At 34.6% G+C, this 25821-nt stretch overlaps 5 protein-coding genes across 7 annotated transcripts; 3 read left to right on the top strand and 2 right to left on the bottom strand.

The window, feature by feature from the left end:
- The first annotated feature begins 209 nt into the window (after positions 1 to 209).
- Positions 210 to 5399, top strand: LOC145000494 (binding protein). Its single transcript, XM_078959725.1, has 9 exons — positions 210 to 1939; positions 2091 to 2795; positions 2970 to 3470; positions 3551 to 3642; positions 3741 to 3828; positions 3916 to 4030; positions 4125 to 4251; positions 4341 to 4515; positions 4595 to 5399. The coding sequence occupies exons 1-9, from the start codon at positions 305 to 307 to the stop codon at positions 5216 to 5218; spliced, it is 4062 nt and encodes a 1353-aa protein (XP_078815851.1). The 5' UTR covers positions 210 to 304; the 3' UTR covers positions 5219 to 5399.
- Positions 5400 to 7704: 2305 nt separating this feature from the next.
- Positions 7705 to 9768, top strand: LOC145001687 (DnaJ heat shock amino-terminal domain protein (DUF1977)). Of its 2 annotated transcripts, none has more exons than XM_078961033.1 (3): positions 7705 to 7860; positions 8242 to 9367; positions 9442 to 9768. In XM_078961033.1, the coding sequence occupies exon 2, from the start codon at positions 8301 to 8303 to the stop codon at positions 9363 to 9365; it is 1065 nt and encodes a 354-aa protein (XP_078817159.1). In that variant the 5' UTR covers positions 7705 to 7860; positions 8242 to 8300; the 3' UTR covers positions 9366 to 9367; positions 9442 to 9768. The 2 variants fall into 2 exon arrangements, with proteins under 2 accessions (XP_078817159.1, XP_078817160.1); XM_078961034.1 differs by having other exon boundaries at positions 7729 to 7860; positions 8245 to 9367.
- Positions 9769 to 10940: 1172 nt separating this feature from the next.
- Positions 10941 to 12330, top strand: LOC144999647 (large ribosomal subunit protein eL30-like). 2 transcript variants are annotated; one of them, XM_078958771.1, is made up of 6 exons: positions 10941 to 11051; positions 11451 to 11491; positions 11582 to 11687; positions 11815 to 11916; positions 12008 to 12076; positions 12170 to 12330. In XM_078958771.1, the coding sequence occupies exons 2-6, from the start codon at positions 11471 to 11473 to the stop codon at positions 12208 to 12210; spliced, it is 339 nt and encodes a 112-aa protein (XP_078814897.1). In that variant the 5' UTR covers positions 10941 to 11051; positions 11451 to 11470; the 3' UTR covers positions 12211 to 12330. The 2 variants fall into 2 exon arrangements, with proteins under 2 accessions (XP_078814897.1, XP_078814898.1); XM_078958772.1 differs by having other exon boundaries at positions 10983 to 11051; positions 11415 to 11491.
- A 5736-nt stretch (positions 12331 to 18066) lies between these two features.
- LOC145002222 (uncharacterized) lies at positions 18067 to 18743 on the bottom strand. Its single transcript, XM_078961518.1, has one exon. The coding sequence runs from the start codon at positions 18680 to 18682 to the stop codon at positions 18326 to 18328; it is 357 nt and encodes a 118-aa protein (XP_078817644.1). The 5' UTR covers positions 18683 to 18743; the 3' UTR covers positions 18067 to 18325.
- Positions 18744 to 23127: 4384 nt separating this feature from the next.
- Positions 23128 to 25590, bottom strand: LOC145001600 (eukaryotic translation initiation factor 2 subunit alpha homolog). The gene is made up of 7 exons (XM_078960962.1): positions 25124 to 25590; positions 24340 to 24396; positions 24151 to 24237; positions 23933 to 24079; positions 23740 to 23844; positions 23574 to 23672; positions 23128 to 23488 (listed from the first exon to the last, which is right to left on the bottom strand). The coding sequence occupies exons 1-7, from the start codon at positions 25508 to 25510 to the stop codon at positions 23321 to 23323; spliced, it is 1050 nt and encodes a 349-aa protein (XP_078817088.1). The 5' UTR covers positions 25511 to 25590; the 3' UTR covers positions 23128 to 23320.
- Positions 25591 to 25821: the final 231 nt, after the last annotated feature.

Genomic DNA, 25821 nt, shown 5'->3' with positions numbered 1-25821 from the left:
TTAAAAAACTAGGTTTTATTTAAATAACATGTTTTATTAAATTAATTTAGATTTTTAATTAAAAGTTAAATAAAAAATAAAAGTAAAAAAGAAATAGTGACATGGAATTTAATAGTTTTTTTTTTTTTTTTTTTTTTTTTTTTTTTTTAAACTTATTCCGAACACCATCTAAAACGATCAGCTACCGCGGGAAAGCCAATATTTCAAGTTTTTTCATTTTCACATCTTCATTTCCAATTTCATATCCAGAGCGGCAAACCCTGACCATTTTCCGGACGGAGAGACGGCCCTACCGCCGCCGGCCATGGAAGAAGCAATCTACCAGATAGTTACAGAGCTCGAAGTACACCGCAACGACCTTCATTCGCAGACCCCTATTTCCGAATCAGCCCTATTAGCCCTTCAAACCCTCTTAGATTACACACTTGACAAAGATGATCCAATCGAAATCGAAAATCTCTCCGATGAACTCTCCTCGAAGAACCTCTCCCTCGCTTCCTCCCTCCTCCAGCCTCTCACCTCTGCAATGGACTCTGGCGTACCCCATCACTCTCTCCTCGCTTCCAAGGTTTACCTATCTCTCCTCCTTACCCCTAACTTCCCTGTTTTATCCCTCTTTACACCCATGGCTTTCCTCTCTCTACTCCGCACTATCCGTCGCTCTTTCAAGAATACTCCATCGGGTCCACCATCTGCTAATGTCGCTAAGAAGAAGAGGGGAGGAAGGGGCGGGGGCAGGTCGAAGAACACCAGTAAGAATGTCGAAGAAGAGGGCGAGGAGGAGAGAGAACCAGTAAGAGAATTTGATGTCAGGGCTTTGTTTCCTGTTCTCGAAAGGTTACATCTCGTTCTGCGTTTGATTCATTTAGGTAGGTTTCCTGATAGTTTGAAGGCTTTGGTTCAAACAGTGGCTGAGATTCCAGTAACTGCACTTGAACCTTGTGGAAATTCAGCAAATTACACCAAATTATGCAACTTGTGTTCACAGATTTTGAGCGAACTGTTGAAATCTGAGCATGGAGATAAATCTATTACTGCAGCTGAGGTATTAAAGTCTCTTTCCTCTTCAATTCTCTTGTCAAAATCACAGGCAAGGACCTTTTCCTTAGCATTTGTAGTGAACAAGATGGCTGTAATGGCAAAGGATTCAGATGAGATTCGAAAAGCCATGGTTAATCTTCCGAAGTATTTGGTTAGTAAGGCTCCCGAGAAATCTGAACCTCGAGCTTTAGCTGTGGATTCAATACTGGAAATCGTTAAATCTTTAGAACATAAAGAACAAATGGAGTTTGCAGATTATGTAGTGAAAATGACTATTGGGAAACCACAACTTAGACTACTGGCAGTTGATCTTATTCCTATTTTGATAACTACATTAAACAATCCATTAGGGACCAGTTCTGAAAATAATGATCCATTAGACACCAGTTCAGAAAATGGTGATCCAGTAGTGACCAGTTCAGAAAATGGTGATCCAGTAGTGACCAGTTCAGAAAATGGTGAACCAGTAGTGACCCGTTCAGAAAATGGTGATCCAGTAGTGACCAGTTCAGAAAAAAAGCATGAGAGTTCTTGGGGATTCAGGTGTCTGCAAGCACTATTACAAAGATGTTCAGATTCAGTTGCAGGAATTAGGGCACGTGCACTCACTAATTTGGCACAATTAGTTGGGGTTTTATCAGGGAATGATGAGAACAAGAAAGGGTTGATGAAAGTAATGGGATTTGGTGAAGATGGTGGGATTAATGATGTTTTGAGGGAACGTTGTGTTGATGAGAAAGCAGCTGTTAGGAAGTCAGCACTTGTTCTAATGTCAAAGCTAACAGTTCTTCAAGGTGAAGGTGGTGGATTCGATGAAATGTTGTTAAAGATTATGGGCATAGCTTGTTCTGATCAACTTGTGAGCATAAGAAAGGCTGCAATTTCTGCTCTTTCAGAGGTCCAATCTCTATACTTTTTCTGTTTTAAGTCTTGATATGTCCTTGAGTTCTCTTCTTTCTATGCATTTTAATGAGTTTTGGGTATCTGTGTTGCAGCATATAGTTACCCTTGAACAAGAAGATGATTTTGGTTTGTTGTTTTTTTTGTAGACATTCAGGAAGTTTCATGATGACAATGTGACAAAGGAGTGGTTACATTCTGTCCCACATTTGATAACAGACAATGAAACAAGCATCCAAGAAGAATGTGAGAATTTGTTTCTAGAACTTGTGTTGGATCGGATTTCACGTGCAGGATCTAATCTTGATGGAAGATCAGAAAGGAATCAAAATCCGTTATTTTCTGATGGAGTCTTGGGTCTATTGAAAGAAATCTGTCACAGTGAAGTGACTCCATGGGTCAAAAAGATATGCACAAATCTTGGAAAAAAGAAGAAACTTAAACCCAAGATTGCTCTTTCACTTCAAAACATCATTAAAAAGTCAGAGTCTATGTGGTTGACTGATTCCAAACCAATAAGTAAGTGGACAGCGCCCGCTGGCACATGGTTTTTGTTATCTGAGGTGTCTGGATTTCTCTTGAAAGCAGTGGATTGGGAGTTTCTTTATCACCATTGGCAGCTTCTTGATAAACATGAAGAAGCTTCTCATAGCCCACATGAAGAAGAACAACAGTTTGTTGAACTTGAACAAGTGGAAGGCGTTGAATCCAGTTCTGTTGATTGGGCTGGAGATCGTGTGTTTCTTCTGCAAACAATTTCTAATGTTTCTGTTGAATTGCCTGCTGAACCTGCTGCAGATTTGGCCCATAATTTGCTTAAAAGAATCGAGGACTTCAGCATGCATTCTATGGAGGTATCCTTCATCTTTGTCTTTCCTAATAAAGCTATCAACTTTTTTATTTCAAATTAACCAAAATTCAAAAAGATCATTGCATTTGGTGCTTTTTGTTCAAAATGCTCATTCTTGCAGATGTTAAAGCATCCAGAATGACAAAAACGGTTAATTCTTTATGTTATGTGATGACAGGTTACTGCTCATGTGAAAGCACTTAGAACATTATGCAAACAAAAGGCTAAAACACCTGAAGAGGCTGATTCACTTGTAATCAAATGGGTCCACCAACTACTCTCAAAAGCTTCAAAAACTCTTGAAACATATTTAACAAAAGAATCAGAAATAAACAAAGGTAGCACCTTAGTTACACCTCCAACCAGGACTAAGGGTAACAACACGAACAAATCATCAACAACCATGTCAAGATTACTATCACAAGCTGTTACTGCTGTTTACACCATTGGATCACTTGTTATTATTTGCCCTTTAGCCGATTTGAAATCCATTGTTCCCATTTTACATAATATTATCACATCTGGCATTTCTGACCCAAAACTTAAAAAGTTAGCAAGTACGTCACTTTCTGTGAAACAAGTAGCCCCTTCTTTGTACACTCAAGCTTGGTTAACAATGGGGAAGATTTGTCTTGCTGATGGGAAACTTGCAAAGAGATATATACCACTGTTTGTACAGGTTTGTAAATTACAAAATATGTCCCTGTGCTTTCTGAGTTTTACCATGTTTAGTCCAAAACTGAAACATTCTTGTTGCAGGAGATGGAAAAGAGCAACAGTGCAGCCCTTCGAAACAATATTGTTGTAATGATGGCGGATTTTTGTGTAAGATATACTGCTTTGGTTGATTGGTGAGTTCTTTTAGTTTCACTAATAACTAATAATATATAGATATATAAATATGTATGTATTAAAAAAAACACCCACTTATGATTTTTGAAATCAACAGTTATATACCAAACATCACCAAATGTCTTCGTGATCCTTGTGAACTAGTTAGAAGACAGACATTCACTCTTCTCTCGAGGCTATTACAGGTAGACTTGATGAATTCACGTAACCATGTTAAAAATCATGTCTGTTAAGACATTTTTGACACGTTTGACTTGTTTTTCTGTAATTAGCGTGATTATGTGAAGTGGAGAGGTGTCCTTTTTCTTCGATTTCTTTTATCACTTGTTGATGAATCAGAGAAAATAAGACAACTTGCTGATTTTCTTTTTGGGAATATATTAAAAGGTAAAACTTCTTTTGTAACTTTATTAATATTTTACTTACCCTAACAAATTCCTATGTTCATGCTTTTGAGTTTTGTATGTTGAACTTGTGACAGTGAAGGCGCCACTTTTAGCTTATAACAGCTTTGTTGAAGCCGTCTTTGTTCTAAATGACTGTAATGCCCATACTGGGCAAGCCAACTCCGGGAGTTCCTCGAAAGAAAACCGTCTTTTTTCCATCAGGTAAACACTTTGTAAATAAACTCATGTTGCTTTTCCTTTTTGTAGATTATCATCAATACATCAATTTTTTTTTTTCTGTAAAATTGAAGGGGAAATGATGAGAATTCGAGGAGTCGAAGAATGCACATATATGTCTCCCTGTTGAAACAAATGGCTCCAGAGCATCTTTTGGCTACATTCGCAAAGGTTTGTGCAGAAATTTTAGCTTCTGCATCTGATGGAATGCTCAAGATCGACGATGTTACAAGTCAATCTGTTTTACAGGTATTGTGGAATGCATGCATTTTGGATTCTTTTGATCTCTTTTCAATATCTTGACATGTTCTTTTATCCAAAACAACAGGATGCGTTTCAGATTCTCTCCTGTAAAGAAATCAAAATCCCAACAAACAAAGGTCCAGCAGTGGAATCAACAGAAATGGAAGAAGAAGCCACCGGAGAAAACGCCGTGAGAGGACGAGTGATAACACAAGTCGTGAAAAAGGGATTAATCCAAAACACAATCCCGATCTTCATAGAACTAAAACGTCTCCTCGAGAGCAAAAACAGCCCTCTTTCAGGATCCCTAATGGAATGCCTCAGAAGCCTTCTCAAAGACTACAAAAACGAGATCGATGAGATGCTCGTTGCCGATAAACAACTCCAGAAAGAGCTAATTTACGATATACAGAAATACGAATCAATGAAGGCGAAATCCACGGCGGCTGAAGCTGTTGGGAAGGGCGTGAATAGAAATAGCGTGATTGCGACCTCGAAAGTGACGTCAGCGGTGGCTGGTGTGCTGGCGGAGGTGACGGCTAGGTCTGTGCTTAGGGATGTGAACCAGGGTGCAGGGACACCGTCGCTTAGTGCCATGAATGTGCCGAAGCTTAAGTCGAATACAGCGGGTGTGAGCAAGCACAAGGGGAAGTCAGCGGCGGTGCTCGAGTCTTTGAGGAGAAGACAGTCTTTTGACCTGGACGAATGAGAGAGAGAGAGAGAGGTTACCTAGTGTTTTTTTATTAGGAAGATAAGTTATTTAGTTGTATATGGGTTGTAGACTAGAGATGTACGTATCAGTTTGTTCACAAGTTTAAGCCTTACTTTTTAGAATGTACTTTACACTAACCTATCGTATTTGCTCTCTTTTAGTTCTATATTTTCGACCATGATTGTTAACTCATTTATCAGAAATTAAATATCCTTCTATTTTTTTAATTTCATTTTTTTATCTTTCTACCACACATGTCATATTTTGATACAATTAATAGCCATGTGTCATTGTTTCATATGGATGTAGTAAGATAAGTAGAAGGATATTTAATTTCTAGTCATTTATATGTGGCAAACATGTCCTTAGGAGACCAAATACAACTATAGTTGAGTGGGTACATGGTCTCTAATCTTTATTGTTGGTGTGAAGAGAGGATGCACCATAAGAAAATGAAAAGATTCCATGTGATTAGAATCGAAGATGTTGGATCTTTTGTGTTTGTTATGGTTCTTTTCGTCTTATTTTTACTTCTCACATTCACCCTGTGTTGTTAAACTATGAAGAATGAACAAAGAGTGGAAACTCTCGTATTTTCAAATGAACTTGGAATACTTTGTTTCCGTAGGATCAAAGATTCGTATGTAGGAATTTCAATTTACATACGGCATATGATAACATATTCGTGAATGGCATATATTTAGATATTAGACAACGTTTATTGGTTATCATTGTTTGATACTATTCCTACTAGACATACTTACTTTATGACATATTTCTCCCCATCTTCATTGATAGTATTCCATTACAGAGTTTATGTTTTTGTTAAGTATTTCCCTGCTTACCTAAGCTCATATTTATTTAGTGTTTATTACTTGCTTATGTCTTTCTTTACCATGTCACATGCTATTAAATGTTTCTATGTTAGGAACCGATGTACCATTTGCAAGCGTTTCTATTCATAAGGGCAAACATGTTTAAATATCGACGTGGTTCCGACTACATACATCTTACCTCTATTTCTATTCTCATGAGATTATGATATTGTTATTGTTACTATTGTGCTCTCTTTTCATTAATTTAGTTGTATACATAATTTTCCTATTTCCCAAAGCATCGGGTTTGCATTGCATCCATTTTGATGAATAACAAAAAGATTATATGTTGTAACTCCAAGAATTACATCGTTGCCTATTGTCATTAATTAAGTTAAGTGCATGAGGTCGATGCTAACTTATTTTGTAGTTTTTTTGTTAAAACGTGGTATTCAATTCGTTGCAAAGCAAAAAACAACAATATCTCAAATAAACTAAGGTGTTGTTTGTTTTTTCTGAGGTAAAATGTCTGCAGTCTGCGGACCACATCTGTAGACCTCTGCAGTAGAAGAGGTGGACCAAACGTCTGCAGTCTGAAAAAAGAAGACTGTTTTTTTAACATCTGCGGGCTATTAAAATAAACTGAAATCTAAATAAATTGATTTTTTTAAACTTCAAAGCAATTTTTTTTATATATTTTTACGACTTTATTATAATATATAACGAATCTAGATCAACTTTTATGTATAATTATATAAAAAATAAAAATAAAAATGGTATTAATTCACATACATATTTGATAAAAACCAACAACTTTGATTGCAAAGTTATAACTAAACATTATAATTAGTGATCAAACAATTTAATACATAAATGGATGGAAATAAACTTCGATTTCTTCAATTAAAATCTATTAATGATAAATATTTTCTCGATAAATTGATGATACTGAATTAAATAATGTTTTACAAAATTTTGGTAAAAAAATATAAGAATATATTATGATTTTTTTCATATTTATATAAACAACTTCAACGACTATTATTATAATAAATTTTTATTTATAAATTTGTTAAAAATATCATGTTTGTATCGTTAAATGTTTTTTTTTGAAGTTTTGTAATTTTTTTCAAATTGTTTATCATTAATAAAGTTGGAAAAAATATAAATTAAAAAAAAAAACTTAAAAAAAATAAAAATATATATGTTTTTTTAAGCTAGAAGATGTCTGAAGATGTTAGAAGACTATGGTCCACATCTGCGTCAAGAAGAGGGCGCGCCGACATTTTTAGGTCTGCAGTCTTCAAAAAAACAAACAGTCTGCGAAGACTAATGTCTGCGCGTGATCTGCGCGGCGCAGACAGAAGAGGTCTCGCAGATCTGTAGACGAAAAACAAACACTACCTAAAAGTATTTACTTGGACAACTATAAACCAACAATCACACATGCATTTCATTAGTATCAACTCTTGAACTCATAATGTTTCTCTCATACTTTCATATTCAATGTTAGTGTGGAAGGAAATGTCAAGTACTAAATCGGCCATCCAAATGTTAATATCTTTGTATTGAATAGGACAATCAATAATGGTATGAATTTCTATTGAGTTTACAAATTATCATTGCTAGGGGACTAAACGTGAATTATGTTTACTATAGGGACCATAATTGTTATATACCATTCAGCGAATGAGAGAAGCCATTGCAGTACAACTCCGTTGATTGACTGTGGATGACATGCTACCACAAAGTTACAGCTGCAATAGGATTTAGGTAGCGGAGATCTCAAATTCTTCGATCGTCCGATTTATGTTCTTACGTAAGGTTAGCGGATTTTGCCTCTACTTCCTTACTCTCAATCGTTTAATTATTTGATTTCTAGTTCAGTATTTGCTTGTATAAATTCATTCATCAATCGGAATAACGTGGATTATCTTACTGTTCTTTAATACTCAATTCTATATACCTATTCTTGTCATCATTTGTGTTTCAGTTTACTTATTAATATCTGCGATTCAGATGGGGCCTATCATATTGAGACCCTAGGATGCATTTAATTTATCGTCCGATGCTTTGATGTTTCTATATTTGTTAAAAACATAAAACCGGGGATCTTTAAGTCAATGATATTATGCTAATTTCCCCGTACTTGGCTTCAGTTTTTGTGATTACTCACGAACCCTAATTTTTGAAAATTGCTTTCAGTAGTCGTGTATGTGAGTGGTTAGTATAAGGCTGTGGGGTATCTCCTTTCTTCAATCATCATGGATGGTAATAAGGATGAAGCAATGAAGTGTGTTGTCATTGCTAAAGAAGCGATTGCATCTGGTAACAAGGAGCGTGCTATGAAGTTCATCGGCATTGCTCAGAGGCTAAACCATAATCTAAGTGTAGATGATCTTTTAGTAGCCTGTGAAAATCTTGACTCTGCAAATCCAAGTTCATCAAATGGTAAAAATCATGTTGAAAACAAGCCTGTGAATGGAAAGCACGTCGAGGGTATGAATGGAGATGCAAATTACACAGAGGAACATGTTCAATTGGTTCGTAAAATCAGAAGAGACACAGATTATTACGAGATTCTTGGTGTTGAAAAGACTTGTTCTGTTGATGAGATCAAGAAAGCTTACAGGAAATTATCATTGAAAGTTCATCCCGATAAGAACAAAGCCCCTGGATCTGAAGAGGCATTCAAGAAAGTTGGCAAAGCATTCAAGTGTCTGAGTGATGAAGGGTTGAGAAGACAATATGATCAAACAGGTTTGGGTGAAGGAGAAGAGTATAACAATCAGTATAATGTAAGGAGAAGAAGAAGGAGAACAGGACAAAGTGTGTTTGAAGATGAATTTGATGCTGATGAGATCTTTAGGTCGTTTTTCGGGCAAGGCGACATGTTTCGGGCAGCTCATGTGTACAGGACTAGACGGGCAGGGGCAGGGGCAGGGGCAGGCGGGCAGGCTAGAGAGGATACAGGTGGAGCAACGGGTCCTAATCTGATGTTGCTTCTTCAGCTGTTACCATTTTTGCTAATCATAGTGCTTGCTTGTCTTCCATTTTCTGAGCCTGAATATTCATTACAAAGAAACTATACTTATCAGTTTTCAAAGATGACTGAGGAATATGGAGTGGAGTTTTATGTGAAATCCTCTGAGTTTGATCATAAATACCCTGTTGGAAGTCCTGCAAGGGGTAATATTGAGAAGAGTGTTATCAGAGATTATAAAAATATTCTTTGGCGTTATTGTAATGTGGAACAACAGAGGCGTACATGGAACAGAAACTTGCCAACTCCTCACTGTGACAAGCTTCGAAGCCTAGGAGTATACTGAAGGTTAGCCCAATTCTCCTTATTATTAATTCTTATGTTAAATATTTTCTGATTAAAGGCGTTCTTTGGATGTGTAGATGCAAGAAGACGCAATGATGAAATTCCTTTTCAAATGCTCTGATGATTTGCGTTTTTTAAAGTAGCTGAATCGCTCTTGTTATTTGGGTTAAACTTTTTTTTTTGTGTTGTGTATGAGCGTTTGGTTGGTTCAGATTCAGGTGAATTAGTATATGTACAACCTAGTAAAGGTTTACTATGCTGTTAACAGGTTGAATCTCTGAAAATGTTATGAGAGCATATAGATAGTGTTTTGGAAAATAAAGGTCCTTTGACTAAGTGATGAATGGTTGTTTGAGTTTGGTTAGATTTCACGTAATAGCAACTTATTTTACTCTTTTTACTAATATGGGCATTTAAACCTATAATAGCACTATACTTATAGTTTTTTTTAGGGAGAAAGTGTGCTTTATGTTTTTTTATCCGTACTTTCATTTTGTTGCTAACATGGGAAATGTATTTCTTTTCATTACATTTTGCTATTTTGGTAAAGAGATGTAAGTATGTTGCAATGCTGATACTATAAAATGTGTAAGTATGTTGTTATTATGGTTAAAGAAATGTAGATGCACTTATTATGAGTAAAAACTAAAGTATGTGCCTATATTGGTAAAAAGAAAAATAAAATGTTATTTCTTGGGAGTCTTTTTAGGTTAAAGTTTGGGTAATTTGTAATCCCTAAAACGGAGTGGACTATGAAATGTACTTTATCTTTTGGGTTATGGCTTGGTCATTTTATTAGAGTTTTACAATCTATGCTTGTGTGATTTTTGGTAAAGCATACACTCTTTGGTGTGAAAAAATGCACAAATTTCTACACTCAATATGCAAGAGCCAAGGAGCCTTATTAAGCCATTAGATGAGTGATTATTGCATATAATCATGTGGTGTTTAAGGATATAAACATCTTCTAAACACTTTGATTTCTTGTAATTATAACATCTGTGCTTGTCTTTAGACGTTCTAGTCATTTTCAAGCTCACCATAAAAATAAAATAGGGAGTTCTTTTTTGCAAAATAAAGGAGGGGACATGGTTGTTACACAAGCACACACAAAGCCGATCGATCTCATTAAAATCGCTTGATTCGTAAGGAGATTCATTGTAGCTCCATACCTTTATGTAGGTGTGTAATTGTGTATGACTGGTATAGTTTGTCAAACAATTATGTATTCTTTCATTGTATGGTTGTTTCAACAATATAGAAAGATATGTAACTTGTGATATATAAATGACAAGATTTCTAAAAAGTCTTTTGATTGATAAACTTATCTAAAATTTCGACATTATGTGGTATCATAGTATTGTAATTAACAATTTTCACAAGTCTTAAACTATTTTTAATCTACTCGTAAACTACTTTTTAATAACATGTATCCTTAACCTCAAAGATGGATAACACGTAATCCTATTGTCCTATTGAACAAATACTATTGAGCAAGAAGCTTTTGGTAAACCAAATGTATTTTAGATTAATCCATGATGAATCCGGTCAAATATTTTTTTTCTGGAAAAAAGCCCATAAGCCCAGCCCACTATGCCACTGTGTATATACCTTATCAATCGGAATTAGGGTTGCATTTCCTCATACTGCATCCGAATCGCGCCGGAGCAACCCTTGACGTTTGCAGGTATGTTTTGTATATCATTTACTCTCATATAAACAAAACTAAACTTATGCTTCACCGTTGATTTCCATCCGTTAACTGCAATTAATATATGGCATGCGTTTGATGAAGAAAACGGCGGAGTAGGGTTTGGATTTTGTATTCATCTTCATATGTTCATGATCGGTCTCGCTCTTTATTTGTTTGTCTGTCAGAAGTTACAATTCAAATCGTGTTGGTTGTTAAACAGAAATGTCAGCTTTTGAATAGAAAACACTTCAAATATGCTCATAAGAGGCAACATTTTGTTGATTGTTGAATGTGAAATGACACCTTTTCAACTCTATCGATTGTGTCTATTATTGTAATCACTTTTAAATGGCTTAGGTTCTTGATCTAATCTGATCTTCATTCCAATTTTAGTTGCTCTATCAGAATCAACAATGGTGTCAGGAAAGAAAACGGTATATCCCTGCTTCCTTCTCATCTACATCTTTAGTTTTTATCCGAATTGCCTGGTCGCTTGTATAATGTTTTTCGTTTACATTTTGCAGAAGAAGACTCATGAAAGTATCAACAACAGGCTGGCTCTTGTAATGAAGAGTGGAAAGTACACTCTTGGTTACAAGACAGTTCTTGAGTCCCTCAGAAGCTCCAAAGGTGATTTAAATTCCAAATCCGTGTCTTTTTTTTTTTATTGTTTCTTTGAATTGGATCTATCTTGTAGAGTCCTATGTTTGATGGCATTGAAATTGGTATCTAGAATTGATTTTGCATCTTTTGGTAGGTAAACTGATCATCATTTCCAACAATTGTCCACCCTTGAGGAAATCTGAGATTGAGTACTATGCAATGCTTGCCAAGGTTGGGGTTCACCATTACAATGGAAGTAAGTTTCTCTTTTACTTTCTATGTTCTTTTGAACAAAAGCTCCATATGTTGCTTGAAACTGATTATCTTTCACATTAATTTACGATTAGACAATGTTGATCTTGGAACTGCATGTGGGAAGTATTTCCGGGTGTCATGTTTAAGTATCATTGATGCAGGTATTGGATTTGGATTGGATTTTATAATATGATTATCAATTATGTATTTTTATTGTTGAATCATTAATCTGGTTTGGGTTGGTATTGTTTTAGGTGATTCTGACATCATCAAAAGTCTTCCAGGAGACCAGTGAAAGATTTAAAAGTCTGTACTCTTTTTGTTTTTTATATTTATTCAAACTTTTGGCAAAGTATATTACCCTCTATTGAGTTTTGGAATGGTTTTGTTAGTATAGTGATTTGGTGCCTTTGTATTTGGTTGTTTATTGTGTTGTTTGACCTTGTTATTTTAAAAAAAAAAAAATTGAAATGTTTGATCACCAAAAGTATTTTTAATATGTATTAAGATTTTTATATAAAGGGCTCTAATAACATAAAATCCAGCTTAATAGATTAAGATGTACCAAAAAAGTTATTTTTGAATTTTATCATGTTGTAACATTTTAAATTGTATAAAAATAGAAATTGCTGGTACGAAAGAAAACGCCTAGTCTTAAACCAAAAGAGCTTGTCTGAAATTGAGGCCTTAGGTTTTTTCAACCTTTGAAAGTTGACGACATTTCCTTTTTGCGAGACTGGTTTTTCCAAATCCGATGTGATATTCAAGTCTAATTGCTCGAGTGACAGAGAGATTTGAGAAGGTATAATTCTAATTTAACAATTGATTTTTTTTTTTGTCATTATTCAATCCCCTAAGAGGTTAACTGATACTTTATAATTAGACGGGTAGCAACTCCATTATAAAGGAACAAAAAACTGGCTAGTCGTCCAACTTGGTATCGATTGAGACGATTGATGTACCTCATTCACCACATCTGTAGATACTCTCACTCATATTATCTCCACATCTGTCACAACACATTTCGCCACCGCAGAAGCGGAAGCAACATTTACAATTATCTCCACATCTGTCACAACACATTTCGCCATCACAGAAGCGGAAGCAGCATTTACAATCAACCCCATCAGGACCACAACCACAAACTAGATTACTAAGAACTTGGTATATTGATGCACCACCACAAACAACATCATTAAGAAGTTGGTTGACGATATTGAAGCACCTTAGACAAAAGTTAAGGGTTCAAGTCCCCTAACCTAAAAATAGTGTACACGGCGGTTGATTTGAGTATGAGATGAATCTTGATGACATATCTATATACCTATAAATGAGGTGGGGCTAATAGTGAGTAAGGGTTGCAATTTGTGACATGACATAAAATATGACATGAACATGACACACAAATAAATGGGTATGAGATGATCTTAAGCATGTTTCGGTCGGTAGGAAGGTTTGTAGGATCAGCTAACCGTTTAATTATATTAGGTTAAAAAAACATATTTTTGTCATTTTTGAATATGTGATGTTCTAAATCTATGCAGCACTAAAACTAAATCCCTTTAACATGTCGACCCACAAGTTTTAAACTCTCAATCGTCCTCTCTCACGCTTTGAATCTGCAATGCTGTAAATCCTAATCCTTTCCACATTCCATGATTTCATGCAACAAGAATCAACTGTTTTTTAATATAAGTTCTTTTACTAATATTTTATTCTTATGAATATAAGCTTTATTGATTAAAACTTAAGGAAAATAACTTTACAAATAATGAAATAATGTAAAATATGTTAAAAATGAATGTGATGTATGCATGGTCTTACACGACGACAACCTGCGTAACCCAATTATGACCCACAAATCTATTTATAACCCTTGAACACAATTATGTCCAACAAACCCCACAAACCCATATAATTAAGTGTGTTAGGCAGATTGTGTCAGTGTTTGGAGTTTGGAATATACGGGTTACTGTTGAACCATATGACGTGCATAATTATATTAGTCGTGTTTGAGTCATGTTTTCTCATCTGCCAACCCATCAAACCGAACACGACATGATTTTCATCCTTAATAGTAAGGGACTTTCACAATATGTTAGGTAAAACTATTAGTATAACTCTATAAGGTATTTACATCTTTATTAATCAATTAAGAATGAATACACAATAAATCAATGTAGAGTGATGTCTTCATGGTGGATTCTTCCACACTGAAGACCCCATCATTAATGGATGGGTGTATTTGATGGAAGATTAACCCTTTCATATGGACAAAGCCCTTTGGATCTAGATAAATAGGAGAGACCCTACTTGACCACGTCTCCATAGTTTAGACAATTCTTTCGGTGATGATATTATGACCATACACACGTAGAGGAATACATCGATAATGATTCGAAACCTAGTTTTGTATTTTAGAGTTGATGATGCCTTTTGTGGAGTTTGAACATGGGTGGTTTTTGCTAAAAGCATATTATGATCCGGATATTCTTGCTTATCGATTGTAAGGGCATCCACAATGCATTGAACTCTATAGAGTTCAATGGAGTGTCACATCATTATTCACTATTCCATACAATTCTATTTATTTTTATCCCACAATGTATTAAACTCTACAAGTTCAATGGAACATATTAAAAAAATATTTATTTAAAGATGTAAAAACTTTCCTTTTTCCCATTGAAGAGTTCAATGACCATTAAACTCCAAATCCATTGAATGCCAAAGTGGCATTTCACAATGGTGGAGTTGTATCCATTGAATGACAACTAGGCATATCATCTCATTCAACCCTTCCATTAAACTTCACATTGTGGATGCTCTAAGCATAACAATGCATGATGGGCGGTTATACATACCCTTTTTAATACCTATGATTATGAATAGGGTGACTAGCTACATAGACCCTTTCGATACCCTACATGTCTATTCGTTTTTTGGTGTCTTGGACTTGCGTTTGTGGACATCGACCATTTATATCGGTCTTTGGTCTGTACATTATTTTTTTGATATCATAGAGTGGCTTAGTGCTCTTCAGATCCATGTCCATAGAGTCCTAGGGGGCATCTACTAATGGACAAAGGTAGAGAGCGATATGATCCCCAATGAGAGTTTTAGATTGGTACTCGTCAACGCATCCAAGGTGCCGCATTAATCTAACATGTGGGGAAATTATGGAGTTTGTATGTTTTTCCTTGAAATGTTGACTTTTGGTCGATCTGTGACTATAAAGAGTTCCACCGTTGATGGCTCTATACCATATCATGAGCAATATACACAAATAATATGGGGGAACACGTAACACGTTTAAACATATTTTAATTTGTTTATGATGCTTACGTGAATATTTTTTTCTCTATTTTTTAAATATGAAATTCCCTAAAATCATACAAGATATCATTAAAAGGGGATGGATGCATAAACCTAATAAATTATCACAAGGATCCTTAAAATATAATCATTACCAAAACATCATCCATAATCATTTCATAAGTTAACTATTTACGATTAGCTTTACATTTGGCGCATCTTAACCACTATTAGCATCATGGAGTTCTTTTTATTCCATTGGTTTTCCATTTCTTTTTCTGCTCGATTTATGCTAGAATACTTGAGGTTAAAGTACACTCAAACTCATGGGTGATTTTAGATCGTTCGAAAGACATATACGGAGTGAAAAGGAAAGGTAAGCTATAGTGTTAATTAGGATAGTCAAAGACTTGTTTTAGATTTGGTGTAAACCATCTTATGTTTTTACGTATTATATAATGGTTGGATAAGGTGTTAAGTGAGAATTCATAAAGGGCCAAGTTAGATGAGGGTTTTCATTAAGTGTGTTCATAAATAGTGAGTGAGATCATTTATAAAATAACTTCACAACTCTTAACAATTTTGCAATTTTTTCTTTGATATTATGTATGCTAAGTGTCTCAACACTTTTTTTTTGAACGATTTGAATAAGGAGTCGATTTGTACACAAAAGTTTTTTTTGTCATACACAATAATATATGATTTAGATGAGTTCTACTATATGCAAAAAAAAAAAAAAAAAAAAAATATGTATGTCAAAAACTGGTGTGTAAAATTCAACTTCTTTGAATAGTAGCTCATTGGTGAAACACTTTGGGATGTGGATGGTATCATACTAATCAAGTTTGAATATTCATACTACTCAAGTTTGAAAATTGTTGTTGCCCTTCGTTCTTATGACCATAGATGTTCGTTTAAAGTGAATTCATGATATGACACATATCATCATGATCACACATATGATTAATCATGTTGCGCGTAAATTGGTCGAGACATCAACTCTTCTTTCAAAAAATAAAACACCCTCTTTTGGGTTATTATAATGATTAAGTCTACTGTTATTTAGATTTATATCAATTTATTTAAATTACTTGTTTAGGTGAATTGCCAACAAATTTTAATGATCGTGCTAAAACGTAAAAACATATGTAAATTATTTAGGGAAAATGATTCTTGAGGGTAATTAACTTTTGCGTTTGTACTAATTTTATCCCTTTTTTTTGTATTTAATATACCATCGAACTTGTTGTTGGTGTTTACCATAGCCATTTTGACCGGCTTTTGACCTGTGATAGCCGGTCAAAGGGTTATGGTGAACACAAACAACAAGTTTGATGGTATATTGAGTACAAAAAAAAGGAAAGGGACCAAATGAAAACAAACGCAACAGTTGGTTACCCTCCTGATTCATTTTCCTTTTTACTCATTTACAACAAATCCCACATCATCTCCTACTGATATTAATGATTTTATGAAATTCATTCTTGCTTCTCTTCAAAACATAACCCACGAAAGGACATTATTCATGCATGTACAACTTTGTAATGCACTTGAATATTTATTAGGGGAATCTTGACTAAGTAGGCGCATTTCATGATTACATTTACATTTCCAATCAAATGATTTATCGTATCATGGATTTTAGACAAGTCTACAAACGAGTGGAATCATAAGTGCTGTGATTTTTGAGTTGACTTAGCTTTAAGATCGAACTCATGGGATAAGATACAACATAAATATGTACAATATTATGTTGCTTTTGTAGACACATCACCATAATATTGTACATATTGATGTTGTATTTTATCCCATGAGTTCGATCTCAAAGCTAAGTCAACTCAAAAATCATAGCACTTGTGATTCCACTCGTTTGTAGACTTATCTAGAATCCATGATACGATAAATCATTTGATTGGAAATGTAAATGTAGTAATGAAATGCGCCTGCTTAGTCAAGATTCCCCTAATAAATATTCAAGTGCATTACAAAGTTGTACATGCATGAATGATGTCCTTTCGTAGGGTATATTTTGAATAGAAGCAAAAATGAATCTTATAAAGTCATTAATATCAGTAGGAGATGATGTAGGATTTGTTGTAAATGAGTAAAACGAATATGAATTAGGAGGGTAACCAACTGTTGCGTTTGTTCTCATTTGGTCTCTTTCCTTTTTTTTTTTGTACTCAATATATCATCGAACTTATTGTTTGTGTTCACCATAACCCTTTGACCGGCTATCACATGTGAAAAGCCGATCAAAAGGGCTATGGTAAACACCAACAACAAATTCGATGGTATATTGAATAAAAAAAAAAAAGACCAAAATGGATCAAATGAGTACAAACAGAAAAATTAATTAAATCATTTTCCCATTACTTAAAGATGAAAATTATATAATTCCCTCCGCGCCCGAGGCTTAAAAAAGAAATAGTAACATGCTCTGCTGTATTATTTTATTTTCCATCGAGACCGATCTTTAATAGTGGGATCCATTCAGCACTCCACAGATCTGGTCACGTGCCAAGAATTGAGTGGTCCTCACGCGCCCGAAGCTACTCTGGTCAGGTCAACAACACTATTTACGGTTTTGCCCTCAAGGAAGGAGGCTACAAAAACCTCAAAACAGTTAAAACACGTATCTCGCTACCTATAAAAATCCAAAAAGAAACATTGCTTTAACTGCTAACATATACTTCCTTTACAAGTCTCTGGTTTTATAAAAAAATACAACATTTCTAAATGCTTAATTATATTCAAGTGCAATGATTCTTTTTAAAGCCAACAAAGTACAAGAATCCAACAAGTAAAAAACAATTCGAAATAAAAAGAAAACCAAAAATTTACTTTGTGATAGCCCAACGTCATTATTTTCTAAAAATCAAAACAAAAAGTGAAAAATGAAAATCAACAATGACTATATTACCCCCAACGTCATCTGGAAAATACCCGGAAATTACCCCAAAGATCATGGGTATTCATGTCAAACAGATGCAAAATGACAAATACAATATAGTGAATATACTTCTATACATATACGTGTAAACTAAATAACAACAAAATGATGAGATCCAAGTATACTGAGGAGTAGCAAACAAGACCTACTCGTCTCCATCATCATCGCCGCCGAAGATGGAGAACTTGTTGTAAAGAAGGAAGAGTACGAGGAGGAGGACAAGTCCGACGCCGACCGGAGATCCACTGGCACGGTGGATAGAATTAGGTTCACCGGTGGAGAAGATGTTGGAGACGAAAGATCCAGAATCGGAGGAGAGATATTGAATGAGTAACAGGAGGACGATGGGAAGGAGTAAGAGACCTAATGGGCTGAGAAGCTCTGCTATGAACTCCGTCACTGCTTCACCTCCGTCGCCTAGGAACATAGGGATTCCGATCAACACCACCACCACCACCGCGAGTAGTATTCCATAGGGAGCTCCTCTTCTTTCCTCTATCATTTCTGATTTCAATGTGGAGCTAGATGAGATGTGAATGGGGTGGTGTTTGTCTTGAAATAGATATGAATGAATGGTGCTGTTTGAAAAGGACGCGCTTAATAGAAAAATAATCATAAACTGATAAAAAAAAACAAGTATTTTAAAACTATTAAAATGTAACTATATTTGCTTTGTAACTCTTATGTCGATATATAAATTTAGTACAAACGTTTATATACATTTACTTTTTTATAAGATGTATTTTACACGTATTGATCAAACAATCCTCATACCCTAGTATATTGTAGACAAGACATATTTTAGTGGTTGAATTGTCGCAATGATGTGTAATGATGCATTTTTATTTCTACCTTCCATTTTAATATTTGGTTACTTTTCTCATATAATTTTTTTATAAATAATGATGACATTGCATAGTAAAATGCTCTGCTTTCTAGTGGTTACCCACAAGATATAGTCATAAGTCGTGGGACGATATGTAACAAGTTTCTAGGTGATTTTTGTAGGTTGGGTACTTATTATCAGCTTCGACTCTTGTATGATTATTCGTCTTCTTAATAAAGATATTGCGGATGATTTAATGATTTATATGTATAGAAGCTAATGAAATTGTTGGATTAGAATTGAAATTAAATGGATGTAAACATTTGAGATATATAGAAACAAAACTCAAAGATTGAGTTTAACACATCCAATTTAGATGTGAATTTTGGCCGGAAATTAGATACGTCTTTTAGGTTATAGAAAATCTAGGAATTTTGTATTGGGATAATCGTTGAAAATAACTAAAATAGTTGATGTCGTATTACCAAATTATATTTTGAATAATTCTCACAAAATAATCATCGGTTTTGTGAAAATAACTTTCCGACAATAATATTTTATTAAATTGCTTTACAAATTATACCCATAAAAAATGTGCTTAAAAATATGGACAAAAAAATCAATAACAAAATATATACAAATCAAAAAATATATAATCATTTTGAGCCATTCTTTCAATTAAAATCTCTTAAGATATTTAAGGGTAAATATTATAAAAGACCTGATATTTAGTGTTTTTTCCAAGATTAAATATCAATTTTATTTTTTTCTTGAAAAAAATATTTTTAGGTTTCTATTTTTTCAGTTTGACCTTTTTTAGTAGTTTTTTTTTCCCCTGAAAAACTTGTAAAATGCCAACCTTTTCGGGGAAAAAATATAAAACATTGAGGATTTTTTTGAGAAAAAGTCAAGTGGTCGAGGGTTTTTTGGGAATAAAAGAAAAGTTGAGGAGTTTTCGGAAAATATGAAAAATTATAAGCTCTTTTCAGGAAAAAAAATAAAGTTAAGGTTTAATCTCGTAAAAACTCAATATATAAAGTTTTTTTTTATGATATTAGCCTTATTTTTAACTTTTAAATATGTGTAACTTCCGAATAATGTATGTATTATCTTTCATAGTGCGGATTTATAAGTTTAATTGCCCTGCTCACGACGTGAATATTGAATTTTCAAGTCGTGAGGATTAATCCGAACGCGTGCATCATTTAAAAGTCCACGACGTGAGCAGTATAGTGCTCACGACGTGAAGGTGGATGACGACCAAAAACTCTAAGTTTTCGGTATTTAAAGGAATGAGAAGGTTAGAGTTTCTCACCCTCAGTGTCTATCACTCTCTAAGCCTCCAAAAACCTTAATCTTACCTCTCCTTAAGATCTTTTGTCATTTGGGTGCATTTCTAGCTTGTGGGAAGAAGAAAAGAAGAAGAAGGAAGTACTCTAGTGTTGGTGTGGGCAAAGAATCAACATCATCATCATATTTTCTTGCTTTTAGACCCGTGTAAGTATCAAAGGCTCCAAATTTATTGCTTAGCATGTGTAGGTCTAGAGTTTTGTCCATTTTATTGATGTTATTGCTTAATTGAGTGGTGTAGCTCCATAAAGTTGGCAACTTTATGGATTTTAAGAGTCCTAAGAACCTCATAGTGTTTAGATCTAGAAGTTGGTGTAGATTTGAGACATGCATGCAAGTTTTGATGGGTTTTGAGTATAACAACATCCTATGTGATCATGCAATCCTAATTGCTTTGGATCTAAGTTTTTCTTTAGATATACATGCAAATAGAAATTCCAAATCAATAACCCTAATACTAGCATATAATTTTCGAACTCAATATGAAACTAGGGTTAGAATGTTACCTTGCTTGCTATCTAGTAATAACAAGAATTCCACGGATGATCTTGACACTTGAAAGCTTAGTGCCCCAAGTGTTGCACCTCTAATAGAGTCACAAACACCAAAAGCAAAGGACGAGTGAGAGAGGGGCAGAAAATCGGCTAGGGTTTCTCCTTGGGAAGTCGTTAGGGTTCTTTATATAGTTATGTCTCCTAGGGTTTTCAGGTGGAAACCCTAATCCTTGCTTAGGCTCTAAGCAGCCCGTGAACATCCCTTCTGGAAGGCCATGGACGATTTCTATAGGGCCTCCTATAGATTTCGTCCAACACATTCCAAGGGAGTCCAGCAACTCAATTTGCAACTATCAATGATTTACAAAACCAGTCCTCGTCCTTTTAATCAGTTCCTTTAATCCCAAAATTAATTCCAAATTAATTTCTGATTAAATACTAATTAAATAATATGATTTCCAATCAATATATTATTCTTATAATATATTAATAAATCAATAAATAACCTCTTTCTCTAAAAGTCATCATATCAAGTTGTTATGGTGAAGGAAATCCAAAAGAACCATGCTACTATCAAATCAATTATATACCAATTATAGTTATAAGCTTAGACACCTAATCCAACAAGTTTGAAGCCCATTTCTTCCCTTTTTGATCATGTTTGGTGCATGCATGGCCATAAAGGAAGCATTTTTATGGACCTTAGGTGTCCCCTTTAGCTTCTGGAAGAAGTGGACTTGAAGTATTAATGGAATAAGGACTTAAAATGGTGATTTTTAGCCTCGGACAACGCTCACGACGTGGGGTGTGAGATCCCACGATGTGAGAAATGGAGCAGTCCTGTTTCTATTAGGACCCTTGGAGGTCACGACGTGAGAATGGGTGCTCACTTCGTAATTCCAGTTCAGTTGGTTTCTTTGACTGAGTTGACTAGTTTGGGTCGATTCGAATGGGAATCGGATTGGGTTTGTTGTCACGACGTGACCAAGGCCTGGACGTGAGGATAGTTGACTTTAACTTTAACTAAGTTTGACTTTGAGGGTGTTTTGGGTATTTTGGGATTTTGATGGAATTGGTCAATTGGTGGGAATAGATGTCAGTTAGAGAGTTGAGATTTGGAGTCGAGACCTCATCAGCTTCTATTTAGTTTGTTAGGTAAGTTTTCCCTCACTACATTTGCGGATCGAAGGGACTAATGCTGGCCCTTTGGATTGATATCATGTTATGCATGCTATTGTTTGTAGTTATTTGTTAGATTGGTATCCTGTTATATACGATGTTGTTATGCTTAGTGATCAGTTGATCTGTCTATTGTTTGTTGGCTGACTATATGTTTATTTGTTATGTATATGTGCACATATTTGGTTGATGGATGACGCTTCACTGCTTTGTGCGTAAGCCAACAGACCGGGGGATTCCAACCCGATGGTTGAAGGACTTAGGGTATTCCAACCTGATGGTTAACTGAACCCATAGTGTATTGACATTCCAAGATGATGGTTGAGGGGCCTGGGGTATTCCAACCTGATGGTTGATTGGACCCAACATGTTGTTTGTTATTGTATATGTTATTTGCTTGTGTTGGTACTTTGGGGGATCTTACTAAGCGTTGGCTTACAATTTTGTGTTATGTTTCAGGTACTACGCATGATCGCGGGAATGCGAAGACGTGACCGTACACATTCTCATGTCTTGACTTACGATTTTGGGAGACTCTAATGTTTAAAAATTTTAAATTTTCACGATTTTTATGAGTGTTACATTAATGTTTTTTTTTTTTAACAACAAATAATATATATATCTAATCCATTCATTTTACTTCCTAGTGCCTAAGAATTTAAAAACCACAATAAAGACATGGAAACAATAATCCTAACTAGTCGGTAAGTATTATCCGAATCATAGCTACTAACATCCAACATATATTATTCTCATTTTCATTTATTATATGGCAGACTTAGCAAGAATTATCAACACCAATAAGTTAGAACCTCATATTACATTAAAAGAGTTTACAAGTTTACTGCTAATAAAAGAAAGATGTCTTAATTTGAAGAGTTAGCACAAGTAGGGTTGGGTTGATATTTTTGGGGCTATACAATTTATTAACTTTAGTCCCTGAACACTAGTAAATTTCAGAAAAATACAAAAAGTTTATTCCGGTTTTTTTATTTTATTTTATAATATATCAATAACAAATGTTTTCATTCAAAATAGATTACAAATCTCTCTCTCTCGATCGTTTAATTTCGATTTTACTTGTTTTTGGTAGCAAAATCAAAGAAAGAAAGCACATATCTATAAATGCACGACATTCGACAAAAAGTCTAGCAAAAAAAAAAAAAAAAAAAAAACTCGGTTTACACAAGCAAGAAAGCCATACCCTTTGAAATTAAGCAAGCAAGTAAATGGGCCAAAAAATACACAAAAAACAAAATGCAAAATTTAACAGATATATGCTTAGAATCTGTTATATCACTGACTCTGTTGTAATCCCAGAACTTGTGCTCTCCAAATCCACAGAACCCATTCCCGTATCTTCTTCCACCTCACTGTCTTCATCACCACTAATCTCTGCATTATCCCTCCCAAGTTTAGCCATCTGCTCTGCCAGCAGTTTGTCCTCCCTTTCACTCACCTTAACCAACATCAAATCAAATATCGTTTTAACTTTTAAATTAATATAATTAAAAAAAAAAAATAAGATTAAACATAATGCTTACTGCCCGAGGTGACTCTTTTATGGTAAGTTTCCCTTTATGACGCTCTATTGCAGCACCACAAGCAGCAATCGCTTCTGTAAGAATCTTTATCCCTTGTTCCTGTTATTTACAACATAACAAAAATTATAATCACCAAATTTGTGTTTTATTATTATGGCAGAGTTACCTTGTCAAGAGTCTGTGTATTAAGAACATAAGCTGGTGGAGCAACCAATTTTATTTTCACTGGACACTCTTTAGTGCCAACTGCTTCAGCTTGTCTCATGGCTTCCTGTTACCACAAAAACAAAATTTTGCATTCTTTATTATGGATATTAAAAAAAAAAAAAAAAAAAAAAAAAAAAAAAAGAGTATGACACCTTGATGTGGAGGACACCATCAAATTGGAAACATTTCATTTCAATATCAGCCCGGATTTTCAATGGTTGTGGGGTCATTCGTCTTCTGATGTTTCTAACCAAAGCATCTTTCACATCCTCTGAAAGGGCAGGAACGACTTTACTCACCTACAAAATCAATGGGAAAGCCTAAGTTTACCAAAAACAGCATGGGCAAAAGCGTCAATTTGTAGAATTACCTCTTTTCCATCTGGACCAATGTGTTTGACTTCACGTGTGAGGGACTTGAGCACGGAATCAGGGTCGTTAACTATTGATTTGAAAGCCTGGATAAAGAGAAAGCATTGTGAAAAAATAATAATAATAATAATAATAATAATAATAATAATAATAAAAGTTTGAAAGTGAACAAGATCAAAAATTCAAACCTCAAATGCATGCCCATATTTTCTGTACAAAGGCCAGCCAACATGGATGTATAAATCCTGTCATAGATAACTTGTAGTTCATAAGAAGCCCCTACGCAGAATAAAAGACCTACACATCAATACTAAACACTGACTTTTTTTACTATGCTTTGCTATCTATAAACCTTATATAACATATAGATAGTGTTTCAGTCAATATAAATTCTAACACAATTATGACAGAATTAGGAAAGTTGCAGGAAATGTATACAGTTTCCTTCATTGTGAAGTCATCAAAACGCGATAAGATAATCCAGCATATCAAATCTTATAACTAGATATTGCAACAACGAAGATGAGGTCAAAACTGGTAGCATCAGCTCATCATGCCTATCCTAAAAGTTTCTATACAGAAATTTATTCATGCAGAGTACTTACAATCATATGCATAAGGATTTGAAAGAAAAAAAGTTCAACAAAGTGAATTTGATGCACATTTGGTAAGTAAAATATTATAGATCAAGTCTCTATAAGCTGCCTTACACCCAAATCACCCTGCATTACAACCTAAAACAATTCTTCTATCTAAGCCTGCTTATACCAATTTTCAACTCCTAAAAATATGTATGTAAGTTTATTAATCAGTACTACTTTTAACTTTTGTTTTGTGTCATCACTTTTAGGTTCGTTTGTTTTTTTATCCAAACAGCAATAATTTTCGTAATATACTACTCATATTAGTATGCATCGTCATGAGTAAACGACTAGTAATCTGGAATGCACGAGCATATAATTCAAAACCTACCTCGAGATCAACATTCATAGTCTCCGCAACATGGCGCATGATGGAGTGCACAAGCTTGCTCTTACTATACCTCTCTTCGCAGATTTGAACATCCTGTTCCGATAACCTCTTTTTACTCAAATCAATATAACCTTTCTCAGCATTAACACGAAGCACCATAGCAGGTTCGATGCGGCCTACTTTGATTAAGCTGCCAACACTTCGAATACGGCGGCGAGAGAGATCCGATAAGAGGATCATCCCTTCGATGTTGTTGTATTCAAGGAGTGAGACATGAGTAGCAACATCTCCGATTTCCTTGACCTGGATCATCACTGGCGTGTCAACCTCCGGGAACTTGGCTTCATACATGCGGCAATCGAAATTTGGGGGTGATGCTGTTGACATCGTTGAATGGGGTTTCTTGAAGATTTTAGGGGTTTTGGCTATGGCCTATGGGTTTCGATTTGAGATTGAACTTGAATGAACAAAATTGCTTTTATAGTGGAAAATAATGTTGTCACGGTTTTGTAATTTGTTCAGGCCTTTTTGATTGTTGATAGATTATCGAACGTTGTATTAACTATTAAATTGATAATATTATAGATAAAAATAAAATAATATGTTAAAATAACAACTTTTATTAATTACTTTACTAAAATTTTTTGGCAAAAATACTGAATTTTCGGAAATAATCACACGGCAAAATAGGTCGGTTA

The sequence above is a fragment of the Lactuca saligna genome, chromosome 6, assembly GCF_052625555.1.
Source record: "Lactuca saligna cultivar CGN05327 chromosome 6, ASM5262555v1, whole genome shotgun sequence".
NCBI classification, from domain to species: Eukaryota; Viridiplantae; Streptophyta; class Magnoliopsida; order Asterales; family Asteraceae; genus Lactuca; species Lactuca saligna.
Note: the sequence above shows the minus strand (reverse complement) of the source record. Positions and strands in the feature narration are given on the sequence as shown.

What these genes read in the sequence shown, in the direction of transcription:
- LOC145000494 (XM_078959725.1), top strand. Translation starts at nt 305, where the DNA reads ATGGAAGAAGCAATCTACCAGATAGTTACAGAGCTCGAAGTACACCGC. An exon ending in TCAGCATGCATTCTATGGAG is followed by an intron (nt 2,796 to 2,969) that starts GTATCCTTCATC and finishes ATGTGATGACAG; the next exon opens with GTTACTGCTCATGTGAAAGC. An exon ending in ATATACCACTGTTTGTACAG is followed by an intron (nt 3,471 to 3,550) that starts GTTTGTAAATTA and finishes TTCTTGTTGCAG; the next exon opens with GAGATGGAAAAGAGCAACAG.
- LOC145001687 (XM_078961033.1), top strand. Translation starts at nt 8,301, where the DNA reads ATGGATGGTAATAAGGATGAAGCAATGAAGTGTGTTGTCATTGCTAAA.
- LOC144999647 (XM_078958771.1), top strand. Translation starts at nt 11,471, where the DNA reads ATGGTGTCAGGAAAGAAAACG. An exon ending in GGTTCACCATTACAATGGAA is followed by an intron (nt 11,917 to 12,007) that starts GTAAGTTTCTCT and finishes ATTTACGATTAG; the next exon opens with ACAATGTTGATCTTGGAACT. An exon ending in TTTAAGTATCATTGATGCAG is followed by an intron (nt 12,077 to 12,169) that starts GTATTGGATTTG and finishes GTATTGTTTTAG; the next exon opens with GTGATTCTGACATCATCAAA.
- LOC145002222 (XM_078961518.1), bottom strand. Translation starts at nt 18,682, where the DNA reads ATGATAGAGGAAAGAAGAGGAGCTCCCTATGGAATACTACTCGCGGTG.
- LOC145001600 (XM_078960962.1), bottom strand. Translation starts at nt 25,510, where the DNA reads ATGTCAACAGCATCACCCCCAAATTTCGATTGCCGCATGTATGAAGCC. An exon ending in TTGGTCCAGATGGAAAAGAG is followed by an intron (nt 24,080 to 24,150) that starts GTAATTCTACAA and finishes TTGATTTTGTAG; the next exon opens with GTGAGTAAAGTCGTTCCTGC. An exon ending in TAAAAGAGTCACCTCGGGCA is followed by an intron (nt 23,489 to 23,573) that starts GTAAGCATTATG and finishes ATGTTGGTTAAG; the next exon opens with GTGAGTGAAAGGGAGGACAA.